The 20,086-nt window shown below is 36.9% G+C and overlaps 1 protein-coding gene across 1 annotated transcript in view; it reads left to right on the forward strand.

Annotated features, from left to right (window-relative positions):
* LOC126185051 (uncharacterized) overlaps window positions 1-20,086 on the forward strand; it is a 707,909-nt gene that overhangs the window by 173,961 nt on the left and 513,862 nt on the right. Inside the window, exons 19-21 of the mRNA XM_049927806.1 lie at window positions 2,215-2,356; window positions 7,998-8,171; window positions 8,268-8,551. Coding sequence (XP_049783763.1) covers window positions 2,215-2,356; window positions 7,998-8,171; window positions 8,268-8,551 — 600 coding nt within the window. The remainder of the gene's footprint in view (window positions 1-2,214; window positions 2,357-7,997; window positions 8,172-8,267; window positions 8,552-20,086) is intronic.

Consider the following 20,086-nt stretch of genomic DNA (forward strand, 5'->3'; position numbering starts at 1 on the left):
CATGAAGAATCATGTGCTGCTGGGAAAGCTCTTTTACGAGAATGATGGCTGTGCACCAGTAGCCCTGCATAAGTTTCGGATACTCAACGGTATGAAAAAAGGTGTTGTTCTGATGTCTGCTGAGGGTATGGGGAAATTGATTACAAAATTCAAAAACACAGGTACTTATGAAGTGCAGTGTGGCAGAGGGATGAAAGCAGTTGATCTGATGTCTGTCAAAGATATGTCCTCAGCATTGCAGGAGGGGTCAAGTGGTTGTGTGCAAACATGCATTGCATGGGGAATTGCCAAATGTTGGCCATGCCCATGAGCACTCTGAATAAAATCCCATGAAACATCCTGCATTGCTGTCTCTACAAAATTACCCATTTGCAGGAGTTGCTTCCTGCTGACATGCCAGCAAGACAAATGTTTACCAGGTTGGTTGATTTGGGGGAAGGGACCAAACAGCAAGCCCATCGGTCCCAGCAGATTAGGGAAGGGTGAGGAAGTAAGTCGGCCATGCCCTTTCAAAGGAACAATCCCAGCATTAGCCTGAAGCAATTTAGGGAAATCATGGAAAACTTAAATCAGGATGGGACACGGGTTTCAATCATTGTCCCCCCGAATGCAAGTCCAGTTTGCTAACTGCTGGAGTTCCTTGATCACCTGGAAGTGGACACTGAGGAGTTATGGAAGAAGATTCTGTTGACAGATGAAGCCTATTTCCATCTCCAAAGACATGTCAATATACAGAATTGCTGAATGTGGGCAACAGAAAATCTGCAACACATCAACTGATACCATTTCATTCTGCAAAGGTGACTTTGTTGTGAGGGTTGGTGGCATTGTTTATCATAATGCCATATTTTTTTGAGTAGATTAGTTCTCCAGGTTCTGTTACCTGTATGGTCACTGGTAAACACTATGAGAATCTTTTGTGTACCAGTGTCATTCCAACCATTCATCAACATGGGTGTGTGGCCGAGATCATTTTTATGCAAGAAAGTGCTTCTCTGCACATTGCGGAGCCAGTGAAGCAGCTGCTGCAGAGGCATTTCAGAAATGCTAGAATTACTAGCCCTCATTTCCATACAGCCTAGCTGACCAGATCACATGATCTTAATCCATGTAACTTCTGGGTGTGGGATTATCTGAAAGATGTGTTCAGTGCTCCAATTACAAACAAGGCTGAACTAAAGGAATGCACTGCACAACACATTATAAATGTGGCACCTGACACATCCTGATCCTTTGTGGAATATGCTGTTTCTTGACTTCAATTTACGGCAGAAAACAGTGGACAGCATATTGAACCTGTCTTGCACCAATTTCACAACAATTACAGACAACTATAATTTTGCTCTTTATGTGGCTTTGGCCCCAAGACAATTAAAAACCAATATCATTTTGATTTTTATGTTGTTTTTGGTCTTAGGATGATTAAAAACCAATTTTTCCCATCAAATGTGGTATGACCTTGCCCTAGCGGTGGGCTTACCTAACCAACATTGCCACTATTGTTGACTGCTGAACTTGTGCAGTCATGCACATTAAACAGTATGGATGGCATAATGTGCAACTTAAACCATAGGAGTCCTATTGTGAAGCATCTGTCATTTGTAGCTGAGCCGCATCTATGTTAAAATGCTTACAGTGCCATCTGTAGGTAATTTTTTTCCCCCCATGACGTTGTCCCCGGTGTCAATAATATTCTGTTTAACTTTTCATTCTGGGCAGTGGTTCTCTTTCTACAGCATGTTGCAACTGGAATTTTAATTATGGATGTTCTGTACAATAATAGAGAATGATACATTTATTCCATGAGGTATACACTGAGTGGTTGATTTAAAAGACAAGACCAAAAAATTACAAAGTATGAGAACTGACACCCCAAGCATGTGGGACAAACCAGCATGCAGAATTGTCGTTGGCTCAGATGGTGAGTGTAGATTGTGTTCATGAAGTATACTACAATTATGTTTACATGGATTATGTATTATCTTTCTCCTGTGAGAAAAAGTTTCTTCACTTTGTTTCCTCTTCTACAAAACTTAGACAAATTCATTTCACTGACTATTGTAATTATGTGCATTATTTCATGTAGTTTTTTATTTATTGGTTTTAACATACATTACATTTTTTATGGTGTAACATGTCTTGTGTACTTTTTAGTATACAAGATAAAGCATCCAAAATTGTTGTAAAAGTTATATCTGTCCTCTTTGTTAACAGAATTCCACATTTGTGAGCTTCATTTTTGACACACCAGGATCTAAACTGAAGCGTGAACTTAGTTTCAAGATAAATCTAGATAAAAATAGTCAAAATGTCACTTTATTAATACATTCTGGGAACAATACATATGAGGCCTTAGGTGAGTGCCGAAATACTGCCCTTTATCATTTAATTGAAAAGATATTAAATATAATTTGAAAGAAACTAATTTGAGTAGATATAGTATGCTTTGAAATTTAATATAAATAACATGCTAATAGTAGAAGGTGTGCATAACAGTAATACTTGCCAATTGTGAGAGAATGGCTGTCCATGGGAATATCATTGAGTATAAATGAGAAAACTTTTTGAGTGCTTGACAATATTCCTAAGATGACATACAAGGGATAGGTAAAATAATGTGGACAATGGTAGTAATGGGATGGATATGTTTGGTGATCAACAACGCAGGTAAGGCACGTGTCACGCTGGACTGTGCATGTTCAGTATGTACTTGGCATGAGTGCAGGTCATTTACGATTAGTGCACACTCCGTATTTGCATTCAGAGGCTGAGGTTGACCTGCAATGAAAGACCTAACAGAGTTCCAAAAAGGGCAAATTGTTAGGACCCAATTAGCTGGAGCATCAGTAACCAAGACAGCCAACCTATTGAACGTTTCAAGAGCAACTGTTTCAACAGTCATGACAGCCTACACAAAACATGGATAGACATCATTGTGTAAATGTAATAGTTGGTAGAAATCAAAACTAAATGACTGAGATCATCATACACTGACATGAATTGTGTCAAAACAACTCAAAACTAGGGACCGAGCGGGGTGGTGCAGTGGTTAGCACACTGGACTCGCTTTCGGAAGGACGACGGTTCAATCCCATCTCCGGCCATCCTGATTTAGGTTTTCCGTGATTTCCCTAAATCACTTCAGGCAAATGCTGGGATGGTTCCTTTGAAAGGGCACGGCCGATTTCCTTCCCCATCCTTCCCTTACCCGAGCTTGCGCTCCGTCTCTAATGACCTCGTTGTCGACGGGACGTTAAACACTAATCTCCTCCTCCTCCTCCTCAAAACTAGGGGAGCTAAAGTGACTGCAGAGCTCAATAGCCATCTTCGAGACCCAGTACCTATTGACACCGTCCACCGAGAACTCTGTAAAGGGAATATTCAAAGATGGGCTGTATACTGAAACCATTACTGACAACAACCAAAGCAAGGAAGCATAAAACATGGTATCAGGAGCATAAATCCTGGATGAATGATCAATAGAAACATGTCATATGGTCCGACGAGTCAACTTTTTCTTTATTTCCAACATCAGGCCAGGTTTACGTCTGGAGAACACCACAAGAAGCCAACAATCCTGATTACTTGTTTCCAGTGGTTAAGCATGGAGGTGGAAGTGTGATGGTCTGGACAGCCATATGATGTTATTCTGCTGGTCCCATCATTACTCTCAAATGCCATGATACAGCCAATGATTATGTGAACATTTTAGGTGATCAAGTGCACCCCAGAATTCAAATGTTGTTCCACAACAATGATGACATATTTCATCTACATCTACATCTACATTTATACTCCGCAAGCCACCCAACGGTGTGTGGCGGAGGGCACTTTACGTGCCACTGTCATTATCTCCCTTTCCTGTTCCAGTCGCGTATGGTTCGCGGGAAGAACGACTGTCTGAAAGCCTCTGTGCGCGCTCTAATCTCTCTAATTTTACATTCGTGATCTCCTCGGGAGGTATAAGTAGGGGGAAGCAATATATTCGATACCTCATCCAGAAACGCACCCTCTCGAAACCTGGCGAGCAAGCTACACCGCGATGCAGAGCGCCTCTCTTGCAGAGTCTGCCACTTGAGTTTGTTAAACATCTCCGTAACGCTATCACGGTTACCAAATAACCCTGTGACGAAACGCGCCGCTCTTCTTTGGATCTTCTCTATCTCCTCCGTCAACCCGATCTGGTACGGATCCCACACTGATGAGCAATACTCAAGTATAGGTCGAACGAGTGTTTTGTAAGCCACCTCCTTTGTTGATGGACTACATTTTCTAAGGACTCTCCCAATGAATCTCAACCTGGTACCCGCCTTACCAACAATTAATTTTATATGATCATTCCACTTCAAATCGTTCCGCACGCATACTCCCAGATATTTTACAGAAGTAACTGCTACCAGTGTTTGTTCCGCTATCATATAATCATACAATAAAGGATCCTTCTTTCTATGTATTCGCAATACATTACATTTGTCTATGTTAAGGGTCAGTTACCACTCCCTGCACCAAGTGCCTATCCGCTGCAGATCTTCCTGCATTTCGCTACAATTTTCTAATGCTGCAACTTCTCTGTATACTACAGCATCATCCGCGAAAAGCCGCATGGAACTTCCGACACTATCTACTAGGTCATTTATATATATTGTGAAAAGCAATGGTCCCATAACACTCCCCTGTGGCACGCCAGAGGTTACTTTAACGTCTGTAGATGTCTCTCCATTGAGAACAACATGCTGTGTTCTGTTTGCTAAAAACTCTTCAATCCAGCCACACAGCTGGTCTGATATTCCGTAGGCTCTTACTTTGTTTATCAGGCGACAGTGCGGAACTGTATCGAACGCCTTCCGGAAGTCAAGGAAAATGGCATCTACCTGGGAGCCTGTATCTAATATTTTCTGGGTCTCATGAACAAATAAAGCGAGTTGGGTTTCACACGATCGCTGTTTCCGGAATCCATGTTGATTCCTACATAGTAGATTCTGAGTTTCCAAAAATGACATGATACTCGAGCAAAAGACATGTTCTAAAATTCTACAACAGATCGACGTCAGAGAGATAGGTCTATAGTTTTGCGCATCTGCTCGACGACCCTTCTTGAAGACTGGGACTACCTGTGCTCTTTTCCAATCATTTGGAACCTTCCGTTCCTCTAGAGACTTGTGGTACACGGCTGTTAGAAGGGGGGCAAGTTCTTTCGCGTACTCTGTGTAGAATCGAATTGGTATCCCGTCAGGTCCAGTGGACTTTCCTCTGTTGAGTGATTCCAGTTGCTTTTCTATTCCTTGGACACTTATTTCAATGTCAGCCATTTTTTCGTTGGTGCGAGGATTTAGAGAAGGAACTGCAGTGCGGTCTTCCTCTGTAAAACAGCTTTGGAAAAAGGTGTTTAGTATTTCAGCTTTACGCTTGTCATCCTCTGTTTCAATGCCATCATCATCCCGGAGTGTCTGGACATGATGTTTCGAGCCACTTACTGATTTAACGTAAGACCAGAACTTCCTAGGATTTTCTGTCAAGTCGGTACCTAGTATTTTACTTTCGAATTTACTGAACGCTTCACGCATAGCCCTCCTTACGCTAACTTTGACATCGTTTAGCTTCTGTTTGTCTGAGAGGTTTTGGCTGCGTTTAAACTTGGAGTGAAGCTCTCTTTGCTTTCGCAGTAGTTTCCTAACTTTGTTGTTGTACCACGGAGGGTTTTTCCCGTCCCTCACAGTTTTGCTCGGCACGTACCTGTCTAAAACGCATTTTACGATTGCCTTGAACTTTTTCCATAAACACTCAACACTCAGTACAATAATACACCCATTGACATAGACAGGACAGTACAATCATGGTATGAGGAGCATGCAACTGCACTGCAGTGTCTTCCCTGGCCAGCACAGTCCCTAGACTTGAACATCATTGAACCCTTGTGGGCGGTATTGGAACACAGTCTCCAGAGAAGATTTCTGCCTCCCTTGTCACTACAGGAGTTAGAAGAGGTTCTAATCGGAGATTAGCATAACATTCCCCTGGAGACTATACAGTCATTCTATGTCAATATTCTGTGAAGAATCACAGCTGTATTATGGGAAAATGGGGGTCCAGCCACTCATTAATAAACCATTCCCATGTAAGTATCGGTGTTCGCATTATTTTGCCTATCGCCTATACATATGTTCATGTCATAAAAATGTACTTAACATTTATTTTGTTTGAATGTTTATGAACTTGGAAACTCCTATTTTTATAACACTTAATTATGGGAGTTTGCATTATGGTAGTCAGTATTCATATATTGCAGTGAAATTAAATTAGTCTTAACTAAAGTAGGCAATTGCTTCTGTATAAGTCCCTACAATTGGCCCAGTATCGTCAGAGTTGACATTAATATACATTATTCCTGTTAACATCAATAAAGAGTAAGAGTGAACAAAAATTGTCTCTCCATAATCTGGACTATCAAACATTTATGAGAATGGTAATGTGAGTGTGATCCAAGTGATCTCAGAAATAAATCAGAAGCTCCACAACAACAGTCTGGGTTGAAGTAAGCTTGCATGTGCAGGTGGCACTCTGCTAATGTCTGATACCATTAAAGAATGTGCCAAAGTGACTCAAATGCAGGCAGGGAAAACATGAAGAAATGATGAATGGAAAGGAGTAATCTGGCCCACGGAGTTCTCCTTCACAATGTTTCTGGCTATATGTTTGATTTTTGTGCTCACTGTCATTAAATGTGCAGATATCTCTGTGATACTGTAGTTTGCAGGTACACATATGATGGTGTTGGCAGAAGAAATTGCTGACCTTAATGAATTGTGTCTTTGAATACACCACATACTGCTAACATTTACTTCCTATACCTCACTAGAAATCACTGTCTTCTATATAAATTAATTTGTCTTGTTTTTTATGTTCTTGACTTTGAATTTAATCAAACTTACAATGTGCAATAACTCAAAGTATGCTGCTGTGGATTAGAACTTTCTTCCACTGAGCCCTTCATATGATATACCATAATTCCTGTAGTTACTGACAAAGGGAATTATGACCAATGATTATGCCAGTAATTTAGGGGACTAAATGCATCTTGTGTAGACAATGCCCCAGTCTGTGTTTGTAGTTTCATTGAGGTGTTAACATGCTGGTGAATGTTGGCACCTTACCAGTGCTTCCAAATTCCTGTCTTAAATCTTAAGCATGTGAAGTCAATTTTAGATAATAAAATTCATTCTAGTTTATGTACCTCATTCTTGTTGGTTGCACAAAGTGCTGAAAGCTATAGTAGATATCTTGAAATATTGCATGCATTGTATGAATCCATTCCATAATGAATTGCAGCTATATGGCAGGTTAATGATGTACAAATTCCACACAATTAGATTTATTTAGATTCCAGTAATTGTCTAGTGCAATTTTGTGTAGTGATCTAGTGAAGTTACAGGTAGCTAGTGGAAAGGGGAATCTGTGGGAACTGTAATTGTGAAAACATGAGTTAAATGATCATATTTCAAGTTTTCAGTTTAGTTTGTATGTTCTAAGCTGTGATATTTTGCTTCTAAGAAATGAAAATTTCAGTTACAGGAATGTTATAATTTTCCAAACAATAAGACAAAAAAGTTGCAAAATGGAAAGCATAAGAATTATAAAAAGAGCAAGGGAAATGTTAAACAGTTATTAAACTTAGCAAATGAAATAATGTTTGAGGATCAAAGCAGATGCAGTCTACTGTCAACAAGTAATAATGAGTGGAAAAGAATGACAAACTTCAAAAATAAATCAGTCCATTACAGTACAAGAGCAATCAATTTTCAGTGATGGAATGTAGTGAACCTGTAGGATTGAACAGAAAAAGGTGGTGGAAGTGGAGGGGGGGGGGGGGGGGGGTATTTGATAGGACAAAAAGCAGTTCTGTATAATAGATGATTCAGCGTGTAGTTAGAAATTAAAACTTGAGACACTTTTCTTCCTAAGGTTCAAGCACATTATTTACAACTTGTTTTACATTCCAGGGAAGTACAAAAATACACCCAATGATAAATATCTAAATTTTGGCCTTGATGTAAATGGAAGGAAAAACTTTGATGCTGAAATAAGCTTAAAAACAAGACCAGGAAAATATGGAAATACATACGAACCTCGTTTCTTCCTGGCAATCAATGACACGAGAATTGTTGAACTGTCAGGTAACAAAATCTTTAATTACTATACTGATCACATTTCTAAAAATAGTAACAATGAAGTAAATAGGTATTGACTCAGTAGTGTTGTTTTCTTTCCAGGTCGTGTACGCTGGGTTGAAAAAAGGAATATTTCACAGTGTGATGTGAGTCTGGAATTCAATACAAGAAAATTTTTCACAAAACTCTTTGGCTATGTAAAGAAGACAGATACAGTTCTTGCTACTAGTTTGAGACTGGACTACAGATTTAAAGATGAAAAACCACAAAGCATCAAAATGGAGGCCAAATTTATTTCAAAAACCATGACCAAGGCACAGGGATCAATACAGCTACAATCAACTGCATACCCTCAGTTTGATTTCACTTCCTCACTTATGTTTCTTGTAAGTGTTCTCAATTATCTGGTAAAGATTTATTTTACTTTATCTATTTTTGTGTGCTCAATGACTCCATGCACTGATCAGCATCATAAGATGGATGTGGAGCATGTCAAGATAATGATTACATGTATATTCAATTACAACTGAATACTCAACAGGTTTACAAACATAAACTACAATATTATGGATAAATGAACAAATAATTATCTTCATTCTTCAGTGTCGACATGTTCAGAACAGTTTGACAGCCACAGGTGTTATCATGCTACTGGGCAAGCAGTTCAGCAACATGTATGTAATAAAAAACATATTTACACTGTACAGTGACTGAGTTAAAATAATCTGATCTACATAAAATACTTTCTTTAACATTAGACACTTCTCATACCCAAATTCCTCAGCAGATTAGAACACGGTATTCAAGAGCAGTTGGAAATGTTTTGTTTAAAAAAAAAAAAAAAAAAAAAAAAAAATGTGATACCTGAAGTTTTAAGCTCTGTGGAGAGAAAATTGAAAATTTTTCACTGGCCTGCTAAGCATCTTTCTGCATCTAGAACAGATTTTTGACTGGTACTGTATGTAACTACTACTTATAGTGTCATGCATGTGTCTTTATAATAAAACATGTAAGAACCAGGCTTAAGTATTACCAGGTGGCTAAACAATTTGACAATAGATCCTTGGACTTACTCTACAAATGATTCTAACCACTCTTTTTTGAGCAATGAAGAGTTTTTGAGTAAATAAAAGAATTCCCTTAGAAGATTATGCTGTGTGATGTAATGGACGACACATAGTAAAATAAACTATCTTTGTGACCATTTAATCTCCAGTATGAGATAGCACTTGTAATGCAATGGCATCTGAGTGCAAACTCGCCACAGTTTGAAGTATGTGATATTCCCAGTTTAGTTTGGATTCTAAATGAACACCCAGGAAATTCATGCTATCAATTCTCTGTAACTGCTGGCTGCTGTATGTCACTGTATATTCCTCTGGGTTTTGTGACTTGATTTGAATAAAATTTGTATTCTGTAGGTTGGCAGAAAGAGAGTTAAACAATAAGTGTAAAGAATTATAGATGACTGTGGTTGACAGATTTTCTATTACAATGTCAGTGATGCTGCAAATGCAATAAATTTGCACTCATCACCATTCTCAGGTGGAGGCAGGTGTGTATCATAAAACAAAAACAATAAAGGATCCAGGACAGAAATCTGTGGGACTCTGTGATAATTAACAGCCCAGTGTCATGTGACAAGAACTCCTAATTTCTAATCCATAGCTCCCAAAATTACTTTCTGCTTCTTCAGATGAGATACAATTTCAGCAGGTAGCTTAATGGACCTGAATACAATAGTGCTGGGCTTTCTCTAATAATCTTTAGTGAAATCACAGAATATACCCACTGGTGACTGCTCTTGTTTAGGGACTCTAAGAGTAGTCTACAAATGTGAAGATTGCCTGTTGAATTGATGTATTATTTTAAAAAGCAAATTGCATTTTATTTAAAACCCCATATTGGAGTGTTCAAGGAGTTTAAGTATCAAAGATAAAATGGAGTGGTATCACTAAAAATATATGATATGTGTGCATATATCACACGTATCAAATATTTTTAGCAATTGGTATTTAATTGACTCTGTAACAAAAGACACTACTGTCTGATTCTTATGTGGGCGAATTTCACTTCTGAAGATGACAGTTTAAACTGTCAAACCCAGTAAAGTGACCAAATAAAGTTTTCTTGTGCAGCTGATGACTAACTTTTTATCAGTGTTGAAACATTCTGCAGCTCCTGAACTACATCTGTGCACAAAATAATGTTTAACAATTTTAGCATGCAACAACTTTTCAAAGATTTTTAAAACTGTAAGAAGTGCAATTTATCTCTAACTGTTCACTGTTCACATTTGAGGTAGTGGCATACTTCATCTTCTCTGAGAATATTCCTTGATACCTTGCTGAGTTAAGGACCTGACTCAGTATTCTACATTCTTGAGCAGCATTTCAATAGCTTACTTGATATATTTTTAAAGCCATATGAATGTTTCTTTTTTAATGATGCAATGGTGTTTTTGAGCTTTTTTGTGGTTATAGGAGTTTGTTTCTTGAGAATATCTATTGCCTCATGTAGGTCTGATCTACAGCCTTTCTGCTCAGGTACACTTAGAAAGTGTTCATTGGCAATCTCTTTATTATAATTAATTTATATTGTAATGTGGTAACCACACTCAAGTCCAAATCTGAAAGCAGGAGCATCAGTCGTATAGAGTACTTAACACTTCATATTTATTAGAAACACCAACTTACCATCAGAACAAAACTGAACTCCTGGATGGAGAGTGCAGCTATTTATACATACATCGAATATTTCAGAATGCATGTATTTATTTATATATGCATTAAATATTCCAGAATATACCAACATTACAAACATAACATAGTTCAAGAATCTTCCAGAAATGATAATACTCAGCAACAAACAATTACTGGCTGTTGGGTTTGAACTGATGACCTGCAAAACACCAGTCAATGATGCTAACCATTACACTATGCTCCATGCACTACAGCTGGCAGTATTGCTCACTCTCCTGGAGAAACAGTGAAGCACTAGGCAGAAGTTCTCATTCAAACTGACAGCTGCTCCATGGATCTAGATATTGTCAGTGGTCTCCTGTATGGTGGTGCTGGTGCCTCCTTGAAGTCTAGTCAAGTTGGTGCATCCTCTTCATTGTAATGCGCACTTAAGTTAGCCCATCCCATTTAAGCTTCTGAGCCAGTGAGTTGTCTTCAGTGTCCCTGAAATTTCCATCTTCACCTCAGGACTGTAGTAGGTCTTCATACAGAAGACATGGACAGTGTCTCTGCACTTCTGTCTTCTTGATAAAGGGTCACAGTCCTTGACTTCATATGTGACATCCAACAAGAGATGAAGGATATGATGTGGCTGAAAATAATATTTTAGTAACTTTACTAGTCCTACTTTCTGCCCAGGCATAAAAATAAATACCAAGACTCCTGGGCTGTATCTCACTGCCAGTGCTTGGTGTTACAGAAATCTCTGTCTTTCTGTTGGGTATCCAGATTCTGTATGTAAGCCAATTGTCTTGCTTGTTTGGTCCTGGTGATGAGGTGTTTCACATAGTCATCCTGAATAATGTCCAATTGAAATGGGAACAATGTATCCATTGTAATTTCCACCTTGCAACTGTGGAACAGAAAATTGTCCTGCTGTGGGTGATACTGTAATCTGAAATTACATCTGATACAAGTCTTAACTGGAGAACTTCGTCACAATGACAGATGATCACACAGTATTCTCAGTGTTTTAAAACAATGTCTTCTGCAAGGAACTTCACAATTTCCAAAACTTCAGTCGGTGAACCAGCTATGGTGATATTATAATGGTTTAGGTATTAATAGTTCTTGTTTGTTGACATTCTGTTTTTAGAGTGAACTGTGGCATGTGCTTCCAGTGCTGGCATTCCTTACAGTGGCTCACACAGTGTCTTAACGGGTTGGTGGAGGCCCAACCAGTGATTTCTACATGTGTTTGTGTCTAGAGCCTCCATGAATCCCAGGTGACCACATCTTGGAACATTATGGAGGAACTTCCATGACAGTTGACAATTTTTCAGTAATTTCCTTAATGCGTAGCAGACTGAATTGTCAGGTTGCAGTAGGAAAATTGCTTTTATAAGTCATTTTTCACAGCTGTCATCTCCAAGCTTGTACTGCAAATGAAGCCTAAGCAGTAGATATACCTTGACACTTTTCCAAACACGTACTAGTCATAAAATGAGTCTTAAAACATTCTTATTTAGGATTCTCTTATGAGACAGTTTATGATACCAATTGTTTATATTTATTGTCTTCTAGAAATTGCAGAGAATACATGAAGGTCCAGAATACTTGCTCCTTTCTGTGATCCTGAATTCGTGATGGTTTATGCTGGATCAAACCCTGTTGTAGGGAATAATGGTCTTTGCCATTTTCATGGAAATTTATGATATGTAATATTAACAAGTAGACCTCACCTCTTTGAGGGCGTTTGTGTTGAAACTGATCTCAGTGACCATGAGTCAGTTTTAGGGACAATGATTAACAAACTTCAAATGACAACTGAAAGAAGTAGGAAGATTTACAGTGATCTAGATAACAGACAATTGTAACAATGATGTTTACCAAAGTACAAAGGGCAAATAAAACTAGCAGAAAGATCTACAGGTAAATAAAAAGACATTAGTGTCATATCTCTATGAGTAACTTAAAACATTTATCTCTGGGCCGGAGTATTTTGAAGAGCTGTGTCTCAAGTTTAGATGAATAATTGACCAGTCAATGAATAGATAGTACCTAGCAAATAGGTAATTTTGGGAGAGCTTGTCCATGGTATACAATTTCTGTAAATAAATGTCTAAAGATACAGCAATTATTTTATGATAAATCTAAAACAGAGCACTAGGCTATAGATAGCAAGATGCTAGAGTGAATGTGTTTGCCTGTCAGTAGAGTGATGTATGAAGCCTTCAGTGACTGTTATAGGAGTATGTTTTTGACAGAACTGTAAAAAAACCGATGAAATTCTGGTTTTGTATAAAGGTTGCCAGTGACACAAAAATTTGTGTACAAACATTCACTGATGACACAGGAACAATTGGAGGGCAGGAAAGCAAAAACAGAAATGCTAAACTCTGTTTTAAAGTGTTCTTTTACCAAGGAAAATCCAGGTTCATTGCCCCAATTTAATTCTCACACCATTGGAAAGATGAATGATATAGATCTTACTGTCAGCAAAATTCAGAAATAGCTGATCTCTAAAACTCAACAAATCCTAAGATTCCAAAACAACTTGCACCTGGGCTAGCCTCTCTTTCATCAATATTACACTGTAGATCCCTCAGATAAAATACTTTGCCCATTAATTGGAAGACAGCACAGGTCACACCTGTCTACAGGAAGAATTGCAGAAATGATCTACAACAATGCCTTCCAGTACCAGTGACAGCCATTTGTAATAGAATCTTAGAAAATAATTTACATAATGAGGAATTATGAAGAGAGTGATCTTTGCCATGCCAATCAGCATGGATTCAGCAAAGATAAGGCATGATAAACCCAATTCATGCTACTTTTCTCAAGGCATCCTGAAGACTATGGATCAAGACAGTTGGGTAGAGGCAGTATTTCATGGCTTACAAGACTCAGTACCACACAAATTCTTGATAATGAAAGTACAATTGTATAAGGTATCAAATGAAATTTGGTATTGTATGAGAATTTCTTGGCAGGGAGGACACAGCATAGAATCTTGGATAGAGTGTCATCGACAGATTTGGGAGTAACTTCCAGTATACTGCAGACGAGCATGTTTGGACCCATGCTGCTCATTTTGTGTAATAATGGCCTGGCTGGCAATATTAATTACAACCTCAAACTTTTTGCATAGGATTCAGTTACCTATAATGAAGTATTGTCTGAAAAATGCTGTACAAATTTTCAGTTAGAATTTTATTAGTTTTCAAACTGGTGCAAAAACTGGTGACTTATTTCAGTTGTTCATAAATCTAAAGTTATTCATTGTATAAAATGCAGAAACGTAGTATCCCATGACTAATTAATTAATAAGTCACAATTGGAATCAATCAAATCCTACAAATACGTGGGTACAGTTATCTGTAGGTGCATGAAAGTGGAAAGATTACATAGACATAGTCATAGGTCAAGCAGGTGGTAGACTTCAGTTCATTGGTAGGATATTGGGAAAATGCAATGAAATTACAAGAGAGCTTGCTCACTGATGTGACCTATCTCAGAATGATAAAATGTGTTGGTTCATACCGTATAGGATTAATGGGATATTGAATGTATACAAAAAAGGACAGCATGAATTGTTACATGGTTGTTTGACCCATGACAGAATGTCAAGTGAGATGCTGAAGAACATGACCTATCAGATGCTTCAAGATAGATGCCAACTATCCCCAAAAGCCTACTTACAAAATTTCAAGAAACAGTTTTATGTGAGAAATCTAGGAATGTACCACTACAGACTACATATTGATCCCCTAGGGCAGAGGTTCCCAAACTTTTTTTCTCATACACCACTTTCAAAGTTCTACTGTTTTCAGTAGACCCCCTGCTGCTACATTCCTACTATATTCCCAAAACTCCTAAAAAATGTCATGGTATCCCAACCCTAAATCAATAGTGGTAAAAATAAAAATAACACATTTTCAAGTGTTCCTTTTATTAAAATAATACTTATGATTATATGTTTAATATGATTAAAATAAATACTGATAACTTACTGATCAACAATTGACAAAACATCAACAATCAACTTTAAAATGCAAATAAACAATTTAAAAAAATAGTCATAATTTCAATGAGATGGATGTGCTTGATGAATTGACAGCAAATTATCAATATTTGGCTTCAGTTTTGTGAGGGATAATCTCAAATCTCCCTGTTCTGTGATGTTCAATCTGCTCCTTTCTTTTGTTACTAGTTTGATAATGACACTAAAACTTTTTTCAACAAGATATGATGAGGGGAGCACTGTCAAAAATTTTACACAGCCCAGGAAATTTTTTGGGTATTTCTGCCTGCAACCAAAATGTTTGATAGCCTTTTTTAAATTTCACCTTCAACTCCACATTGGTGCTAAGCTCAAGTAACTCCTCTTGTAATACCACATTTGCCACTTCCATTTCATCAAATGGATATATGATCCATGGTGGTATTTCCATTTCCAGAATATCTTCAAATCTATTTTTGAAGTCATCATGCAGGGTAATTAAATGTCAAGAATATGTCTGAATACCCTCATCAAGACATTCTGCCTGTGACAAGTTTGGAAACTGGGAGAATTTGCACTGACTAATATTTTGCTTCATAAATTTCAGTTTACCAAGAAAAGCCAAAATTACACCTTTTGTTTTTATTAAATTTAGCCTGTCCCCTTGTAACTGCAAGTTAACATCATTAAATTTGTTGAAGAAATCTGTCAAGTACACAATGTCTGCTTTAAATTTGATCAGATTTTGTTTTAAATCTGGATCTTTAGTTTCCAGAAATTCTATAACTGTTTCAAAAACTGAGTAAAATCTTGATAAACATGCACCTCTTGACAACCAGTATGTAAGAGCAATTGTTGGAAACCTTCATCACTTTCATTGCGCAATAGTGCAAATAAAAGGGTATTCAATCCATTGCTTGTTATTTTGGTAAATGTGTTAATCACAAATTGAAGCAATTAGTGCAATTTATCATTCAAATGTTTTGCTACAAGGTGTTGTCTGTGGATGACACGGTGAATTGCAGTTAGTCCTGGAATTATTCTTTTAAGATGACTTATAAACCCACAATATTTCCTGAACATAGCTCCATCTGCTGCCACTGAAATAATGTTTGTAAATGGAATTGATTTTTCATTAAAAAAATCACTCAGGACATTAAATCCTGATTCGCCTTCAGTGTCCGTTTTCAGTGAGTTCATGAATAGCAGCTCTTCATGGATTTCTTTGTCCATAATAAATGGAACATATGCCAATAATAATGCTTCATTATCAGGTAAAGTTGATTCATCCAACTGAATAGAAAAATGAGCGGTTTGCAGATAATTACACAAGAAGCTTTCAATATCAGAGCTCATTTCATGAATACATCTTTGTACAGTGTTGTTACTTAAAGGAATTCATTTGAGTACATCAAATGGAGGTTTGTGCAGAACAGTTTTTAAAACCTCTTCAATAGTAGGTAAAATTAACTGTTCTCTGATGGTGTATGGTTTTCCAGACTTTGCTATAAGCAATGAGATATTGTAATATACTCACAAGCCATCATAATTACTTTGAGATGTTGAAGCAAACATACTGTCAACAGTAGGTCTCTTTTCTTATATTTCCTTCAGTGTTTGAAAGTATTTCAAATCTTTACCTATTTCATCAGAATGACAGCTTCCTAGATGATCTTCGAGCTTAGATGGTTTCAGAGAGTCATTACTCAAAACTTTGTTGCATAAAAGACATATAGGGAATTGTTTATCTGCCTTTGATGGAAGAAAACAAAATTTCAAATAATGAGCACTGTATTGTCGACAATTCTTCTTAGATTCAGTGATTTTTCGTATCAGTTGTAACCAGTAAAGAAAAAAAATGTTTGTTTTAGTAATCATTAGGCGATTTTAACAGGATATGGTTATTTTAACAGAATAGAATAGAATTAATTATTGCAACAAAGAAACCAAAATGACAGCAGAAAAACTGTTTTTAATTATTAAAAGCAATAAACTGCTAAGACTCATTGTTTAATTGTTGAAATTTAGCAGTCACGAGTTTAAATATCCGGTTTTTAATTAATGATTAAAGAAAATATATACCTAATTCACGAGACCAGTGCCTCATTTCATAAGCATAGATTCTCTTTAATAGTGGACTGTATTATTATTTAGTTTTCTGTATTCAATAAGAGCAATGCCTTATTGATTAGTACTGATTTTTATAGTTAATATAAACAATAAGACTGAGAACCTTGAAAAGCTATTTATTATAAATTTAGTATATTGCTAAATTTATAAACAACCCAGTATACAATAAACTGGTATTGTGCAAAGCACATGTAAACAGATATGACTGTCAAAAATGTTGAGTCTCTGCATCTGCTAATAGTGGAAACATGCGTTACATTGCACTTGTGCTTTAATACCCATATAGAGGTTTTCACAAAAAGGCTGAACCTATTTTATTGTAATATAAAATATTTTTTGATTAATTACATTTTAATTCATTTCCAAATATTTTTTGTTGTTTAACATTAGCAGCTACGAGGACTTTGAAATATGTACAAACATGCAGGTCAGTCATACATCTCTCTTTTAATGAATTGACACTGTCACGTGAATAAATATTTCTACAATAAAAAGTACTAAAAGTTCAATCTTCCTTGGCTTTTTCGTTCTTTTATAGAAGTATCGAATAATCGCTCCTCTCAGTATTTAATTTTTGTTATGTAACTACTACATGCAAATATAACAAATATAATATGATTACAATATAAAATAAAAATATGAGTAACAAATTGGCAGGTACTTTTTTTGGCACTGGCAAACACGGACATCAATTCACTCACACTTTTATTCTCAAAATTCTGAAAACAAATGAGTAACGTTTTGTCCTTGGCATTCATATTTATATTAGTGAAGCTCGGAAACACAGCACAAGTCATATTTCATCCCTTTGCATGTCTTAACGAACATTCCGGGCGAGTGGGTGTGCGGGCAGCAGTTTGCAAGTCTCTACATGCATTGTACTGAATATCGAAATGCTTGTTTTTACAATTAGCAGTTGCTGACCTTCTTAAAATACACTATATACTCAAAAAAATGAAGGTGGTTAAAAATTTTCATGGACCCCCACTTACAACTTGTGAAGCCCCAATTTTTTTTCACGCCTATGTGTACCCCCATCTGGTCTCCCTTGGACCTCTGGTGGTCCACCTGGATAACTCTGGGAACCACGGACCTAGGGTCTGTAAAGACATGATTAGACTAATTGCAGTACCCATAGACATTCAAGTAATCATGCTTTCATGCACCATATGCGAATGAAATGGGTAGAAACTGAAGTACATGGTACAATTGGAAGTACCCTCCACTGTGCAGTTCATGGTGGTGTGCAGAGTGCAGCTGCAGAAGATAAAATAACTGCAAGAACAGAACCATCCATTAGACACATTTAATACAACTGTGTCACCCATATGCTGGGTGGTCCTCATTCCATGACATCTTGATCTATTCATTTGGCTAATTCCTGTTTGACTGTTGCTTGGAATGTGAAATACATAATGTACGCCTGGCAGAACCATGGGATTTTGATGTTTATATTTAATTTTTTGTGCACAGTAACGAGCATAATATAGTTGTACGTAATGACTGTAAGTCTTCATGCTTTAAAAATGAGTCTCTGCCAAAACCAACATGGATCTCGTCTGGGATAAATAAAGAAAAGAGAGAATGCAGCCACTCCAAATATGTCCTCAGCCTCTGGGCTGAATAATGAATAATTCTGTTCGTTTATTGGATACTTCTATTTTGAACTTACCTTTTATGAGAAGTTTTGCAGTGCCATAAGTGACAAGTCAGCAGTGTAAAGATCACAGCAATCAGTAACTCAATGGGGTGATGACATAACAATTGTTAACAAATCGGTATGGACTGTTTGTGTTCTTGATTTGAATTTGTAGATGTACACTCTCTACTGAGCCATTGTAAACTAGTGATTTGCATATAGTATGACTATTATTGTGACTTAAGTTCTTGGTGAAATTTTAGTCCCTTACCTGCAACATAACATAAGAACAATACGCTAACAGTTCATTTTCATACCTGAAAAAAATTATATCAGGGCAAGCCCAAAAAAGAAACAGTGGGTACTGCAGGTTGTTTTTCAGTACCTGGAACACTTTTAAGTGTTGTAGTTGATGTAGATATCTGTCCAAATCAGCCAATGCTGATAAAAATCAGTACTAATAGTTTTATTTAACACTGGGGAGGGTGAAGGCACTCTTGGATTTGCTACCATGCATTGTTCCTGTAACAACTAAAATTGTTGCTGGTGGTGACAAATTTGTACCTAAAGGAATGCTTTTTCCTAAAGGGATGATATAAACATCACCAGTGTCAATTTTCTATCTAAACTAAACCTTTTTTTCTTTTTATGTACAAATAAAAAGTAAACATATATTCATAATACATATTCCCATGTTGTTTATAAATTTGACTCTTTTAAATTAGTGCCACCATTATTAAAATTATTTTTAAAATTTTTTTTGTGTGCTGTGGTCAATATCCAATAGTCCTCTCCTTCACCTTCTTACTTCCCAAGCTTACACTTGGATGTACTGTTTTACCTTCACCACTTCATCCAATAGTCACTAGAGGAATTCAGTAACATGAACATGTAACCATATGTTGTGAACAGGCACTACATAAAACAATTTCATCAACTAAACTCCCTGTATAATTAAATGCTGTAATGATACTAATATCTGTGTATATATGAATACTGTATAGTAGATCTGTAGTGTTATTAGGGTGATATTTTTGAGGGCATGCTGAGAAGTAATGTGTCTGATTTTGTATGTGAAAACTATTAAAGATTTTTAAATGAAACAAATGTTATTAACATTCTACATCTTTATTCTTTGTGTCTATATATTTGCAGTCCTCAGTTACTAGAGGTCTCTGAACTGTATCATGTAACATGGCAGCGTGTAACATGACTATGTTGGTTTGCTGTAATCAAGTTTCAAGTTTGAAGAGTTTGTCCACACATGGAGTACGCTCTCCTTCAGTATGACAATACCAGACCATACATGCATGCTGCAGCATGTGCAGCAATCAGACATGTTTTGTTCACTATCATTGGTCATCTTCCATACAGTCCCAACTTGGCCCCATCCAATTTTCATCTCTTTTCAGAACTTAAAGAACACCTTTGAGGACTCCACTTTCATAGTAATGAAGCAGTGCAA

This window comes from Schistocerca cancellata, chromosome 4 (assembly GCF_023864275.1).
Source record: "Schistocerca cancellata isolate TAMUIC-IGC-003103 chromosome 4, iqSchCanc2.1, whole genome shotgun sequence".
NCBI lineage: Eukaryota > Metazoa > Arthropoda > Insecta > Orthoptera > Acrididae > Schistocerca > Schistocerca cancellata.